The following is a 13,478-nucleotide window of genomic DNA, read 5'->3' as shown; positions in this document are numbered from 1 at the left end:
AAAAGTTTTAGGCCGCACATCCAAATCGAAACAAAGTTGGTCCGTTGTAATATGAGACACAATTAGGGTGAATGAATGACGATACAGCTACAGTAGTTTGGTTCGAATCGTAAGCTTAGCAGTTAAGCTTTACCAGGTAGCCATTGCTATGCATCAGACACTCCGTCCGTATTTATATGTATACCCTTCCTTTTTCACGTGCTTCGTCTGGTCTGTATTGATTGCTTATTTTTCTTTGATCTGATAAGTGCCATTCTCTTTGTTAAAGGTGTTTAAGTCACTCTAAGCTGAAAATGCAGTACTGTACTGTGTCATGCATTGTTTGTCACATTCTGATAATGAGTGTTTATGGCATGTCGCCGCTTGCGGCATGGCTTGCTTTTGTGCACGCTACCGCCGCTTACAATTAAAAAAAGAGAGAGAGGGGAATCGTCTCACTAGCGAAACAATGGCAAGAGACTGCTATTTGTTGTTACTTACACTGCTGCTTTCTTTGATAATGATAAAAAAGAACCAAATAATTGACTGCGTATGATAGATGATGTTCTGAACGAGAGTTTAGCGAAAAATTTTCTCCGTTTGAAAATCTTTGCAGACGCCTCTTTGGTACATTACATTCTGCACAGAAATTAGAGTCATCTTAGATTTAAAAATCTAGTCAATTGCCGTGCTTAATTTCTGACTGTATCACTATTAGGCATAAGAATAATACAAATATAAACATGACCTAATACGTATATTCTTCCGCGTTTGCTGTTGTCTCACTCTAGTTTCGTAGTTTATTAGGCAGACAGGATTTAAATGAGATAGCGGCAAACACGAAAGAATACATGGCAAAATGTTTATATTCATATTATTCTTATGGTGAAGAGAATACTGCATGTGATTCACAATTCATAAAAGTTCCTATTAGCAACCATCTCTTCTCACGGGTAGGAAAGAATTCAGAACGTAGAGTTGGCCATATTGACAAACATCTCACACAGTCTTGCCAGTCCCACCTTTCTTTTTTACTGACGCAGAGGTTTTGGCGCCAGTATTTATCTTTGTGCCTGCAAAGCATGCCTGTGTAGCGCCACATATATTCGACGGCAGAAGTTAGTTGTGGTGGCACCCACAAACATTTTTCAGAACTTCCGCTTACTTTGCAGTCGATTCTAAGCCGCAGGCAGTTTTTTGGATCACAAAAACTGGAAAAAAGTGCGGCTTAGATTCGAATAAATGCAGTAGGTGCAGTCGGAATGTTAGACAGGGGGCAGAAAAGGAGAGAAGTATAAAGACTGTGGGTGTGCTGGTGGAATAGAAGGCTATGTAGAGCTGGAGTGGGAACAGGGAAGAGGAGGGGTGGCTGAAAGACAGTGAGTTACAAACGTTGAGACCAGGAGGGTTACGGGAGTGTGGGATGTATTGAAGGGATAGTTCCCACCTGTACAGTTCAGGAGAGCTGGGATCCTAGGGAAGTGTGATAGGACTGCTCTCATTTTTTGTACACGTAGATGAGCACAGTCTGCAAATGTTTGCTGATTACACTGAAGTATATGGGAAAGGTTTGTTGCTGAGCGACTCTTGGAGGGTCAAGATGACTTCAACAGAATTTCCGTTTGAGGATGATAAATTGCAACTTGCTTTAAATGTAGAAAAATGTAAGTTAATCCAGAGGAGTAGGAAAAAAAATCGTCTGATGTTCAGGTACGGCGTTAATGTTGTATGGCTTTGCCACAGTCACAAAGATTAAACACTTAGGTGTAACAGAGCAAAACGTCAGGAAATGGGACAAGAACATAACGTCTGCTGTGGGGAAGGTGAATGGTTGACTTTGGTTTGTTGGGATAATTCTAGGAAAGTGTAGCTCATCTATAGAAGAGACCGTGTGCAGAATACTTGCATGGCCCTTCTCTAGTACTGCTGGAGTGTTTGGGATCCGCAGCAGGTCAGATTAAAAGAAGACATCAAAGCAATTAAAATCGTGCAGCTAGATTTGTTACTGATAGGTTTGATCAATGTGTGAGTATTACAGAAAAGCTCAGTGGGCTCAAATAGGAATCCCTGGAGAGAATATTATATCCTTTTCACAAAACAATAGTGAAAAAATTTACAGAATTAGCATTTTTGACTGACTGAAGGGCAATTCTACTGCCACATACGTACATTTCACATGAGGACCACAAAGACAAGATAAGAGAAATAAGGGCTTGTATGAAGACATTTGAATGGTTTTTTTGTCCTCACTTCGTTTCTGAGTGGAACAGGAAAATAATTTGATGAAAAGCTGTCAGGTTTCCGGCTGGGTTGCAGTGTTAAAATACACAACTGGCCATTAAAATTGCTACACCACGAAGATGATGTGCTACAGACTCGAAATTTAACCGACAGGAAGAAGATGCTGTGATATGCAAATGATTAGCTTCTCAGAGCATTCACACAAGGTTGGCGACACCTACAACGTGCTGACATGAAGAAAGTTTCCAACCGATTTCTCATACACAAACAGCAGTTGACCGGCGTTGCCTGGTGAAACATTGTTGTGATGCCTCGCGTAGGGCGGAGAAATGCGTACCATAACGTTTCCGACTATTAATAAAGATCGGATTGTAGCCTATCGCAATTGCGGTTTATCGTATCGCGACATTGCTGCTGGCATTGGTCGAGATCCAATGACTGTTAGCAGAATATGGAATCGGTGGGTGCAGGAGGGTAATACGGAACGCCGTGCTGGATCCCAACGGTTTCGTATCGTTAGCAGTCAAGGTGACAGGCATCTTATCCGCACGGCTGTAATGGATCGTGCAGCCACGTCTCGATCCCTGAGTCAACAGATGGGGATGTTTGCAAGACAACGACCATCTGCATGAACAGTTCGACGACATTTGCAGCAGCACGGACTATCAGCTCGGAGACCGTGGCTGCGGTTACCCTTGATGTCTCATCACAGACAGGAGCGCCTGTGATGGTGTACTCGACGAAGAACCTGGGTGCACGAATGGCAAAACATCTCTTTTTTTTTTTTTCCCAGATGAATCCAGGTTCTGTTTACAGCCTCATGATGGTCGCATCCGTGTTTGGCGACATTGCGGTGAACGCACATTGGAAGCGTGTATTCGTCATCGCCATACTGGCGTATCACCCGGTGTGATGGTATGGAGTGCCATCGGTTACACGTCTCGGTCACCTCTTGTTCGTATTGACGGCAATTTGAACAGTGGGTGTTACATTTCAGATGTGTTACGACCCGTGGCTCTATCCTTCATTCGATCCCTGCGAAACCCTACATTTCAGCAGGATAATGTACGGCCGCATGTTGCAAGTCTTGTACGGGCCATTCTGGGTATAGAAAATGTTCGACTGCTGCCCTGGCCGGCACATTCTCCAGATCTCTCACCAACTGAAAACATCTGATCATTGGTGGCCGACCAACTGGCTCGTCACAATACTCCAGTCACTACTCTTGATGAACTGTGGTATCGTGTTGAAGCTGCATGGGCAGCTGTACCTGTACACGCCATCCGAGCTCTGTTTGACTCGATGCCCAGGCATATCAAGGCCGTTATTACGGCCAGAGGTGGTTGTTCTGGGTACTGATTTCTCAGGATCTATGCACCCAAATTGCGTGAAAATGTAATCACATGTCAGTTGTAGGATAATATATTTGTCCAATGAATACCCGTTTATCATCTGCATTTCTTCTTGGTGTAGCAATTTTAATGGCCAGTAGTGTAGTATAGTATTTTAACGCTGGCACCCAGCAGGGAACTTGACAGCTTTTCATCAGTAGTATATGTCTACATTCATAGTTGTGGAGTACGTATACAGGTACATTACACATTTGTGAGAATCGTGGTTGCGTCGTATGAATGAGTCAAATTTCGTGTTTTAATTGATTCTCCTCTACATGTTTTGAATGGCAGAAACTGTTCAAACTGTTGTTGATGTAGAATGAGTGCTTATTTTCGTGGTATTTGATGTTTATATCTTTATAAACTTAAGCAGTTTAATGGAAATGGACTTCTATTTTTTGCTTTGTTTCAGCCTGCAGAATGTATATTCTAAGATGCTCATAAGTGGAGAGAAATTCAAATACACGTAAGTTGGACTTGCCATTTAGTGCCTTTTTTCCTCTTTTTCTATGTTTCTGTCAACAATTTTTCAATTATGGGGACACTTTGTGCATAGATGCTGCAACTGTAAAGTGTTACTTACTGTAATTTTCCTTAATGAGAGGTGCTTCCTTCATGAAGTTGTGTATGTTGCAGTCACGATAAGCTGACAAAAAGAACATTCTCAAAACTGATTTTTTTTTTATTTGTTTCATAATTTTACACCTGTTCTCTTACTGCTTCTGCCTTGAAATTTAATGTTGTCCTTCTGAAAACTTTCTGCAGCTTCTTCTGCTTTTTATAGTTCATTTTTTTTAATTACTTGGTTCCTGTTTGCTGTGGATTTCTTTTCCCAGACACACTTGAAGATCTGTTTTGTTGGCTTGTTGTCACTGATTTTGTTTAAATCAATCTTCTTTTTTTAGTGTTTATTATTTTTTCTATATATTCACGTATTTCATTATTGCTTCTTAATTTTCAGGCTATTGTGCTTGTTATTTGACAAATTTTCCTTCTTCACTCTAATATTATAAATTCGGTGACGGACATTCACTTATGTAGAGGCATTCTGGTTTTGCTGCCTTGTTCTAATGCATTACTATATGAATTTTTTATATGCACTTTTTATTGTAAATATTTTTGTTATTTCATATGCTCCTGCAATTATCTATGTCCTTTCTTTTATGGCACAGTTTTCTTAAATTCTCTCTCTTCGGTACTGTGCTTATTTTTTCCTGATATTTACTACCCTAGCTGCATCATTTTTCACTTTTAAAACTGGTAAAATAACCCTCTGGTCTGATTATGGAACCACACTGTGCATCACAACATGGACTTGTATCCAGGAAGACTGGTTTCAGATCCCTATCTGGCAACCCATCTTTGTTTTCTACAGTTTCTGTAAACCAGAGGTGAATAATGGGATAGGTCCTCTAGAAAGGACACAGCTGATTTCCTTCTGCAGCAGAAACTTGTGCTCAACCTGTAATAACCCTATCGTCAAAGAGAGACAAAGGTGTAAAATGTAGAAAAACGTAAAATGTGGGAAATAATGTTTTAAGCTTTAAAAGTTATGTACAGGATACCCACTTGCATTTTCACACTTTATGTATGATATGTGCGCATAATAGGCATCAAAATAGTTGTTACGGACTTGTTTATTATCTAACAAAAACAGCTGGTGTAACTGGAACTGATAACTGTCTAGGAAGTAGAAATGTTTGACTTGATTTCGCACACCATAATCGATGTTTCTGGAAAGCCTGCATCTGTCATTCATAATTTAAATAATGAAACACTGTACTAGTTACATGTTTTTTCATGCTAAGCACAACACGTTTTGAAACTCTCTCGTTTTCAAGTGCAAATATGTACATAAATATTTTTTTTTGTGGTGTTTGCTTATGTGTTGTTCTGCGTCTTTCACGCTGTAGTTGTCTTTTTGAGGTTATCAGCTACAGTGCCTCCTCAGTTATGTAGAAAACCACACACACGCAAACTATCACTCACATTGTTTGTTTGTGTGACATCACAAAAAATACATATGTGAATACTGCACTTGACAACAAGAATAAATTCTCAAAATATGTTTTGCTCAGCACAAAAAAATATGTAGTTGGTGCTGTGTTTAAACCAAAAATGTTAGAGTGAAGCAAAGTGAGTTAGTTATGTTGTCAACTAGCACTACAAGTGGTCAAACGCCAAAAAACACTAAATATGGTTCGACAAACGTGTCACGATGATGAAACAATCACGAAAGTGCGTATGCACAGTAGAGAGAGTTTGGAAATGGTTGTGATTGGTCACGATATCTTAATACGAACGAACCTACTTACTTCCATCAGCCACCACAGCAAGTAGAGTTGGCAGTGGCAGGAGATAATACACAAATTGTTCCAACTTTTAGACATTTACTGGTTCAAATCCACTGAGTAGTGCCCTGGTGTCAAGAAACTTAACCACATAATGTTTGAAAACACTATTTGACACCCAGTATCGTGCCAGCGTCATTTTCTGTCCTTTTTTTCTCCACAAACATTTTTTCATATGTGTAAATTGCAGGATAACTATAAATATATTGAAGAAAATTGGGTGCAAATTAACATTTTGGACATAGGAAATTTGATGGAAGCAATAAAAAAAATGTCGTAAACTGTGGGAAAATGTTAATTCCGAGAACATAAAAATGGGATTATACTGTATTCTTACTTTAACACATTGTGATCATTTCGAGCATTTTGTGCTAACCATTGGGATTTTTGTTATTATTATTATACCACATGGCATTAAAAGCTGTTAACAGTTTGAGATCCAACCACTTAGAATAAATTTGAGCCCAGAAAATGAGCCATTTATGCCATTATTTAAAATGTCACTGGCACACTGAGGCAACAAAAGCCTTCCTAATATCGTGTCGGACCTATTTTTGCTGGTGTAGTGCAGCAGCTCGATGCGGCATGGACTCAACAAGTCATTGGAAGTCCCCAGTTGAGCCATGCTGTGTTTGTAGCCATCCATAATTATGAAAGTGTTGCCGGTGCAGGATTTTGTGCACGAACTGACCTCTCAATTATGTCCCATAAGCATGGGCGTACCCAGCGAGGGGCAGGGGGGGGGGGGGGGGGGCAGCTGCCCCCCTCCCCCCCTCCCAACCCCCTCCCCCCCTCCGCCCCCCCCCACCCCACCCCCGCCAAAGAAGATATTCCCAGTTTTTCACTAGTTTATTGTTTTATTTAATAAGAAATGCTGCATGTTCTCTCGGGTTGTACAAGTGCATTCTTGTATTTAAAATGTTTATTAAAAGCAGTTTTTCACTGGTTTACTGTTTTATTTAATAAGAAGTGCTGACCTGCTCCCCCCTAGTTCAGATCCTGGGTACGCCCTTGCCCATAAGTGTTTGATGCGATTCGTGCTGGGTGATCTGGGCGGCCAAATCATTCACTCAAATTGTCCAGACTCTTCTTCAAACCAATCACGACGACATGCCACACTGTCATCCATGAAAATTCCATCATTGTTTCTGAACACAAAGTTCATGAACGGCTGCAAATGGGCTCCAAGTCATCGAACGTAAACATTTGCAGTCAGTGATCCGTTCATTTGGACCAGAGGAACCACTTAGAAGAAAGATTAAGGAAAGGCAAACCTATGTTTCTAGCATTTGTAGACTTAGAGAAAGCTTTTGACAATGTTGACTGGAATACTCTCTTTCAAATTCTGAAGATGGCAGGGGTAAAATACAGGGAGCGAAAGGCTATTTACAATTTGTACAGAAACCAGATGGCAGTTATAAGAATCGAGGGGCATGAAAGGGAAGCAGTGGTTGGGAAGGGAGTGAGGCAGGGCTGTAGCCTACCCCCTATGTTATTCAATCTGTATATTGAGCAAGCAGTAAAGGAAACAAAAGAAAAGTTCAGAGTAGGTATTAAAATCCATGGAGAAGAAATAAAAACGTTGATGTTCGCCGATGACATTGTAATTCTGTCATCAACAAAAGCAAAATGAGGATAATGGAATGTAGTCGAATTAAGTTGGGTGATGCTGAGGGAATTAGATTAGGAAATAATACCCTTAAAGTAGTAAAGGAGTTTTGCTATTTGGGGAGCAAAATAACTGATGATGGTTGAAGTAGAGAGGTTATAAAATGTAGACTGGCAATGGCAAGGAAAGCGTTTCTGAAGAAGAGAAGTTTGTTAACATCGAGTATAAATTTAAGTGTCAGGAAGTCGTTTCTGAAAGTATTTGTATGGAGTGTAGCCATGTATGGAAGTGAAATATGGACGATAAATAGTTTGGACAAGAAGAGAGTAGAAGCTTCCGAAATGTGTTGCTACAGAAGAATGCTGAAGATTAGATGGGTAGATCACATAACTAATGAGGAGGTATTGAATAGAATTGGGGAGAAGAGGAGTTTGTGGCACAACTTGACTAGAAGAAGGGACCGGTTGGTAGGACATGTTCTGAGGGATCAAGGGATCACCAATTTAGTATTGGAAGGCAGCTTGGAGGGTAAAAATCGTAGAGGGAGACATAGAGATGAATACACTAAGCAGATTGAGAAGGATGTAGGTTGCAGTAGGTACTGGGAGATGAAGAAGCTTGCACAGGATAGAGTAGCATGGAGAGCTGCATCAAACCAGTCTCAGGACTGAAGACAACAACAACAACAACAACATTTCTACCACCTTTCTGGCAATTTGTGGACACCACGCTAATAGAAATGTTCATCTTTTGAAGCAAACCAATCAGATATCCAATTTTCGACTTCTTCGTAGGAATCGAAGTGTTCCTCAGCCAATGTGTGTCCCATTGATGAAAAAAAATGGTAGTTGGAAGGGGCCAAGTCTGGTGAATATGGCGGGTGGGGTAGCAGCTCCCAGCCAAGTGTTCTGATTGTATCCTGAACCAGTTTTGCTTTGTATGCAAGTGCATTGTCGAGTAAAAAAATTACTTTGCCATGTCTTCTGGCCCATTCTGGTCTTTTTTCGATCGATGCATAGTTCAAATTGATCATTTGTTGTCTGTAGCGATTAGTATCCACAGTTTCACCAGGTTGTAGAAGCTCACGATACACCACGCCTTTCTGATCCCACCAAACACAGAGCGTTGTCTTCTTGCCGAATCGATCTGGTTTTACAGTCGGTGTTGATGGTTGTCCCGGACTAACCCACGATTTTTCCCATTTAGGATTCTTAAAATAAATCCATTTTTCATCTCCAGTAACAATTCGATACAAAATTGATTTTCTTTCATGTCTTTGAAGCAAAATTTGACAAATGGTTTTTCAGTTTTCCATCTGTCTTTCATTCCATTCATGTGGCACCCATTTTCCACACTTTTGGATTTTTCCCATAGCTTTCAAACAATCAGAAATTGTTTGTTGTGCAACATTTAGCATTGCTGCCTTTTGCTTCTGACTCAAAGTATCATCTTCATCCAATATTGCTTGCAATTTGGCGTCTTCGAACTTTTTTGGTGGTTTTCCACATTCTTCGTTTCTTACATCAAAATCATTATTTCTAAACCGTTGAAACCATCTTTTGCATGTTACTTCTGATAGAGCACGATCACCATATGCCTCGACAAGCATTCGGTGCAACTCTGCAGCACTTTTTTTCAAATGAAAACAAAAAATTAATGCTTTCTACAAATCATCACTTTCTGGTACAAAATTCGACATTGTTAACACAATGAAAATATATGATGTTGTTTGTTCCATGACTTGATGTATACTAAATATCTTTGACATATGTCATACCTGCCAAACAAACAAAAATTAAGGCTCGTTCACAAAAATGTTCCCTATTGACACATTTGTATCTTAACACTCATTTCATACCAGTACACCTGGTACTCTTCTGGTTGTGGCTCTTGGGGAAGAATGGGTTGCCATTCCTCCACAGACATTCAGACACCTCACTGAAACTGTCCGAAGCACAGTCGAAGCCAGTGTAAAGGTGATGGATGGAGTATTAGTGTCCAATAGTAGAAGTAGATTCAAGTTAGTTGATTAACGTCTGGTTTTATGTTTGGTGTGGATCTTGATATTATAGGATTTATTGGGTTTGGTTGTCTTCAAATTGAGGTGATTAGAGACGGAGTGCAGACTCGGATGGCGTCAGGTATGGGGAAGGAAATCGGTTGTGCTCTTTCAAAGGAACCATCCCGGCACTTGTTTAGAGTGATTTAGGGAAATCACAGAAAACCTAATTGTGGATGGCCAAATGCGAGTTTGAACTGTCGTTCTCCTGAATGCTAATCCAGTGTGCTAACCACTGTGGCACTTCACTTGGTCTGTTTTGAAAGATTGGCCTATGTTTTTATTATGTGCCACTATTGATACACCACAAATATTGGTTTTCCATCTAATAATTGCTTTAAAAAGATCACAGAAAGCACCAGAGTATAATTGTTGAAGACAGCTGGTGTCGAAACTTCGTGGAAGATTAAATCTGTTTGTCTGTACAGAGGAGAACTGCGAAGTTTGGAAAGTAGGAGGGTAGTACTAACACAAATGAAGCTGAGAGAATGGTTTGTGAATCTTACTTCGATAGCTCAGTCAGTGAGGACATTATATGTGCAAGGCCCTGTTCTGGGTTTGGTTTGAGTCTGTCAAGCATACAGCTACAATTGTCCAAGAAGTTCAAAACAGCGCACGGTCTAAGCAGTTTAAATTTTTCAATTAATCACATGCAGTCTCAAGGCACGAATCGCAAACATCACTATCAACTTTACGCCATTTAAATACACACAAAGAAGTTGATGGGAAGTCGAAATACACGTTGCGAGTGTCAGATGGTAAAAAATTCTGGCTTAGACAAAATTCCAGGAAGCCTGATGTTGAACACCAATAGATACAGTAGTCCTTCCAAAACTAATGACTGAATGATAAAACCATCCACCACAAACTATCAAATTCTTTATACAAAATGAATTTTATTGCATCATATATTACTTTACATTACTGTGGCTGTAATAACAATACCAGCAAAGAAAGAAGTAAACTACTCCTTTACATTGCTACGCATTGCATATTATAATCTCTGTTATAGAATGCACAGTTACCTCTGTAATGTGTGTGACATATTTAAAAATTATTTAGTGCTATATGAGAAAACCCACACACAAATCATATGCAAAGTATCCTTCCTGAGAGTTGTCAGACACATTTTCTCTGATGTTTTGCCAGATATTTGCAGCTAGCCCAGACAAATACTGATCATTATGTCTTTCCTGTAGCATCCTGCATTGACAGATAGTGTCAGCTTTTTTCCTATTACAAACAAAAGGATGTTGCATGCCCATTCAAAAGAATGATCTCCAATTATTCTGTTGCTATTTTTGTTTTATCAATATGTATTAGCAGGGATAGTAGAATACAAAGAATAACGTGTACTCCACCAGTGACCGCACCACGCTGGCCCCCACCGACAGCTGCCACCGTGCAGTGGTGCTGCTCATTCAATGGTTGGAGCACTCGTTGGTCATCGTGTTTTACTATCCCTCTTAATACATATCAATAGAGTGAATATTGCCCTAGATTAATCTGGGACCACTCTGCCAAAAGGGCGTGTAAAATTCTGCTTCAAAAATCATTTGGTTTGTGAAACTTCCTCGCAGATTAAAACTGCGTGCCAGACCTGGCAGAAGTAAAGTTGTGAGGACGGGGCGTGAGTCGTGCTCGGGTAGCTCAGTTGGTAGAGCACTTGCCTGCGAAAGGCAAAGGTCCCGAGCTCGTGTCCCGGTCTGGCGCACAGTTTTAATCTGCCAGGAACTTTCATATCAGCGCACACTTCGCTGCAGAATGAAAATCTCATTCTGGCATTTGGTTTGTAATTGGAAACAAACTAATACTTTCTGTTGACCCTGTGTTGTGTGAAAGAGCAGTATCTGTCTGGGTTGACTCCAGTTACACATTGCTAAATGATATTGGAAATAACTGCAGAAACATAAGAGAAAATGTGCATAATGACTCTTAAAAGGGCTGGATGGTAAAGTCTCGCACATCAGTTACTGCATACAGGAACAAATTTTGTAAAATGTCATGTAACTAAATTGCTGTAAAATAAAAATAAAATGTAGGCAGTAAACTACAGCCTTGTCTCACCACTTCATTTCTTTGTATTGGCTGTGTACATATGCCTCCTATATCAAAGATTACTAATTCTGCCTTATATAGACTTTTGTTGCTGATAAACTGTAAAGGATAGCACTGTGCTACATTATTCTGCACAGTGTTTCTATATTGAAAATGTATAAAAGCATTATGTGTCACCTCGTTAAACACTCTCTGCTTTCCAGTAAACTGATTTAAGATACACTACTGGCCATTAAAATTGCTACACAAGAAGAAATGCAGATGATAAACGGGTATTCATTGGACAAATATATTGTACTAGAACTGACATATGATTACATTTTCACACAATTTGGGTGCATAGATCCTAAGAAATCAGTACCCAGAACAACAACCTCTGGCCGTAATAACGGCATTGGTACACTTGGGCATTGAGTCAAACACAGCTCGGATGGCGTGTACAGGTACAGCTGCCAGTGCAGCTTCAACACGATACCACAGTTCATCAAGAGTAGTGACTGGCGTATTGTGACGAGCCAGTTGCTCGGCCACCATTGACCAGATGTTTTCAGTTGGTGCGAGATCTGGAGAATGTGCTGGCCAGGGCAGCAGTCGAAGATTTTCTGTATCCAGAAAGATCCGTACAGGACCTGCAACATGCGGCCATGCATTATACTGCTGAAATGTAGGGTTTCGCAGGGATCGAATGGAGGGTAGAGCCACGAGTCGTAACACATCTGAAATGTAACAGTGCCATCAATGCGAACAAGAGGTGACCGAGACATGTAACCAATGGCATCCCATACAGTCATGCTGGGTGATACGCCAGTATGGCGATGACAAATACACGCTTCCAATGTGCGTTCACTGTGTCGTCGCCAAACACGGATGCGACTATCATGATGCTGTAAACAGAACCTGGATTCATCCGAAAAAATTATGTTTTGCCCTTCGTGCACCCAGGTTCTTCGTTTAGTACACCATCGCAGGTGCTCCTGTCTGTGATGCAGCGTAAAGGGTAACCACAGCTACGGCCTCCGAGCTGATAGTGCGTGCTGTTGCAAATGTCGTCTTGCAAACGTCCCCATCTGTTGACTCAAGGATCGAGATGTGGCTGCATGATCTGTTACAGCCATGCGGATAAGATGCCTGTCATCTCGACTGCTAGTGATACGAGGCCGTTGGGATCCAGCACGGCTTTCCGTATTACCGTTCTGAACCCACAGATTCCGTATTCTGCTAACAGTCATTGGAACTCGACCAACGTGTACAGCAATGTCACTATACGATAAACCGCAGTCGTGATAGGCTACAATCCGACCTTTATCAAAGTCGGAAACGTGACGGTACGCATTTCTCCTTCTTACACGAGGCATCACAGCAATGTTTCAGAAGGCAATGCCGGTCAACTGTTTTTTGTGTATGAGAAATCGGTTGGAAACTTTCCTCGTGTGAGCACGCTGTAGGTGTCGCCACCGGTGCCAACCTTGTGTGAATGCTGTGAAAAGCAAATCATTTGCATATCACAGCATCTTTTTCCTGTCGGTTAAATTTCGCTTCTGTAGCATGTCATCTGCGCGGTCTAGCAATTTGAAGGACCAATAGTGTAAAAACTGCATCAGTTGTTGAGTGTTCCTTTCTAAATCTGATCAGTTCTTCCACTGGTAAGTCTTCTATTATTGTTTTCAGTCTTGTTTAAAATTCTTTCATAAAGTAACAGTAAAGTAAAGACTATCGTTCTTTAGTTTCCACATGCATTTCTTCCTCCTTCCTCTCATATCGATATTACTTTTGCTTTCTTCCGCGTT

General features: G+C 40.6%; 1 protein-coding gene across 2 annotated transcripts in view; it reads left to right on the top strand.

Moving 5' to 3' along the window:
- The window catches only part of LOC126426711 (solute carrier family 35 member E2A-like), a 169,171-nt gene that overhangs the window by 67,699 nt on the left and 87,994 nt on the right, over window positions 1-13,478 (top strand). For both annotated transcript variants that reach the window (XM_050088633.1, XM_050088632.1), the window contains exon 5: window positions 4,027-4,080. In XM_050088633.1, coding sequence (XP_049944590.1) covers window positions 4,027-4,080 — 54 coding nt within the window. The remainder of the gene's footprint in view (window positions 1-4,026; window positions 4,081-13,478) is intronic.

Source organism: Schistocerca serialis, chromosome 11 (assembly GCF_023864345.2).
Source record: "Schistocerca serialis cubense isolate TAMUIC-IGC-003099 chromosome 11, iqSchSeri2.2, whole genome shotgun sequence".
Taxonomy (NCBI): domain Eukaryota; kingdom Metazoa; phylum Arthropoda; class Insecta; order Orthoptera; family Acrididae; genus Schistocerca; species Schistocerca serialis.
This window is presented reverse-complemented; position numbering and strand designations above follow the sequence as displayed.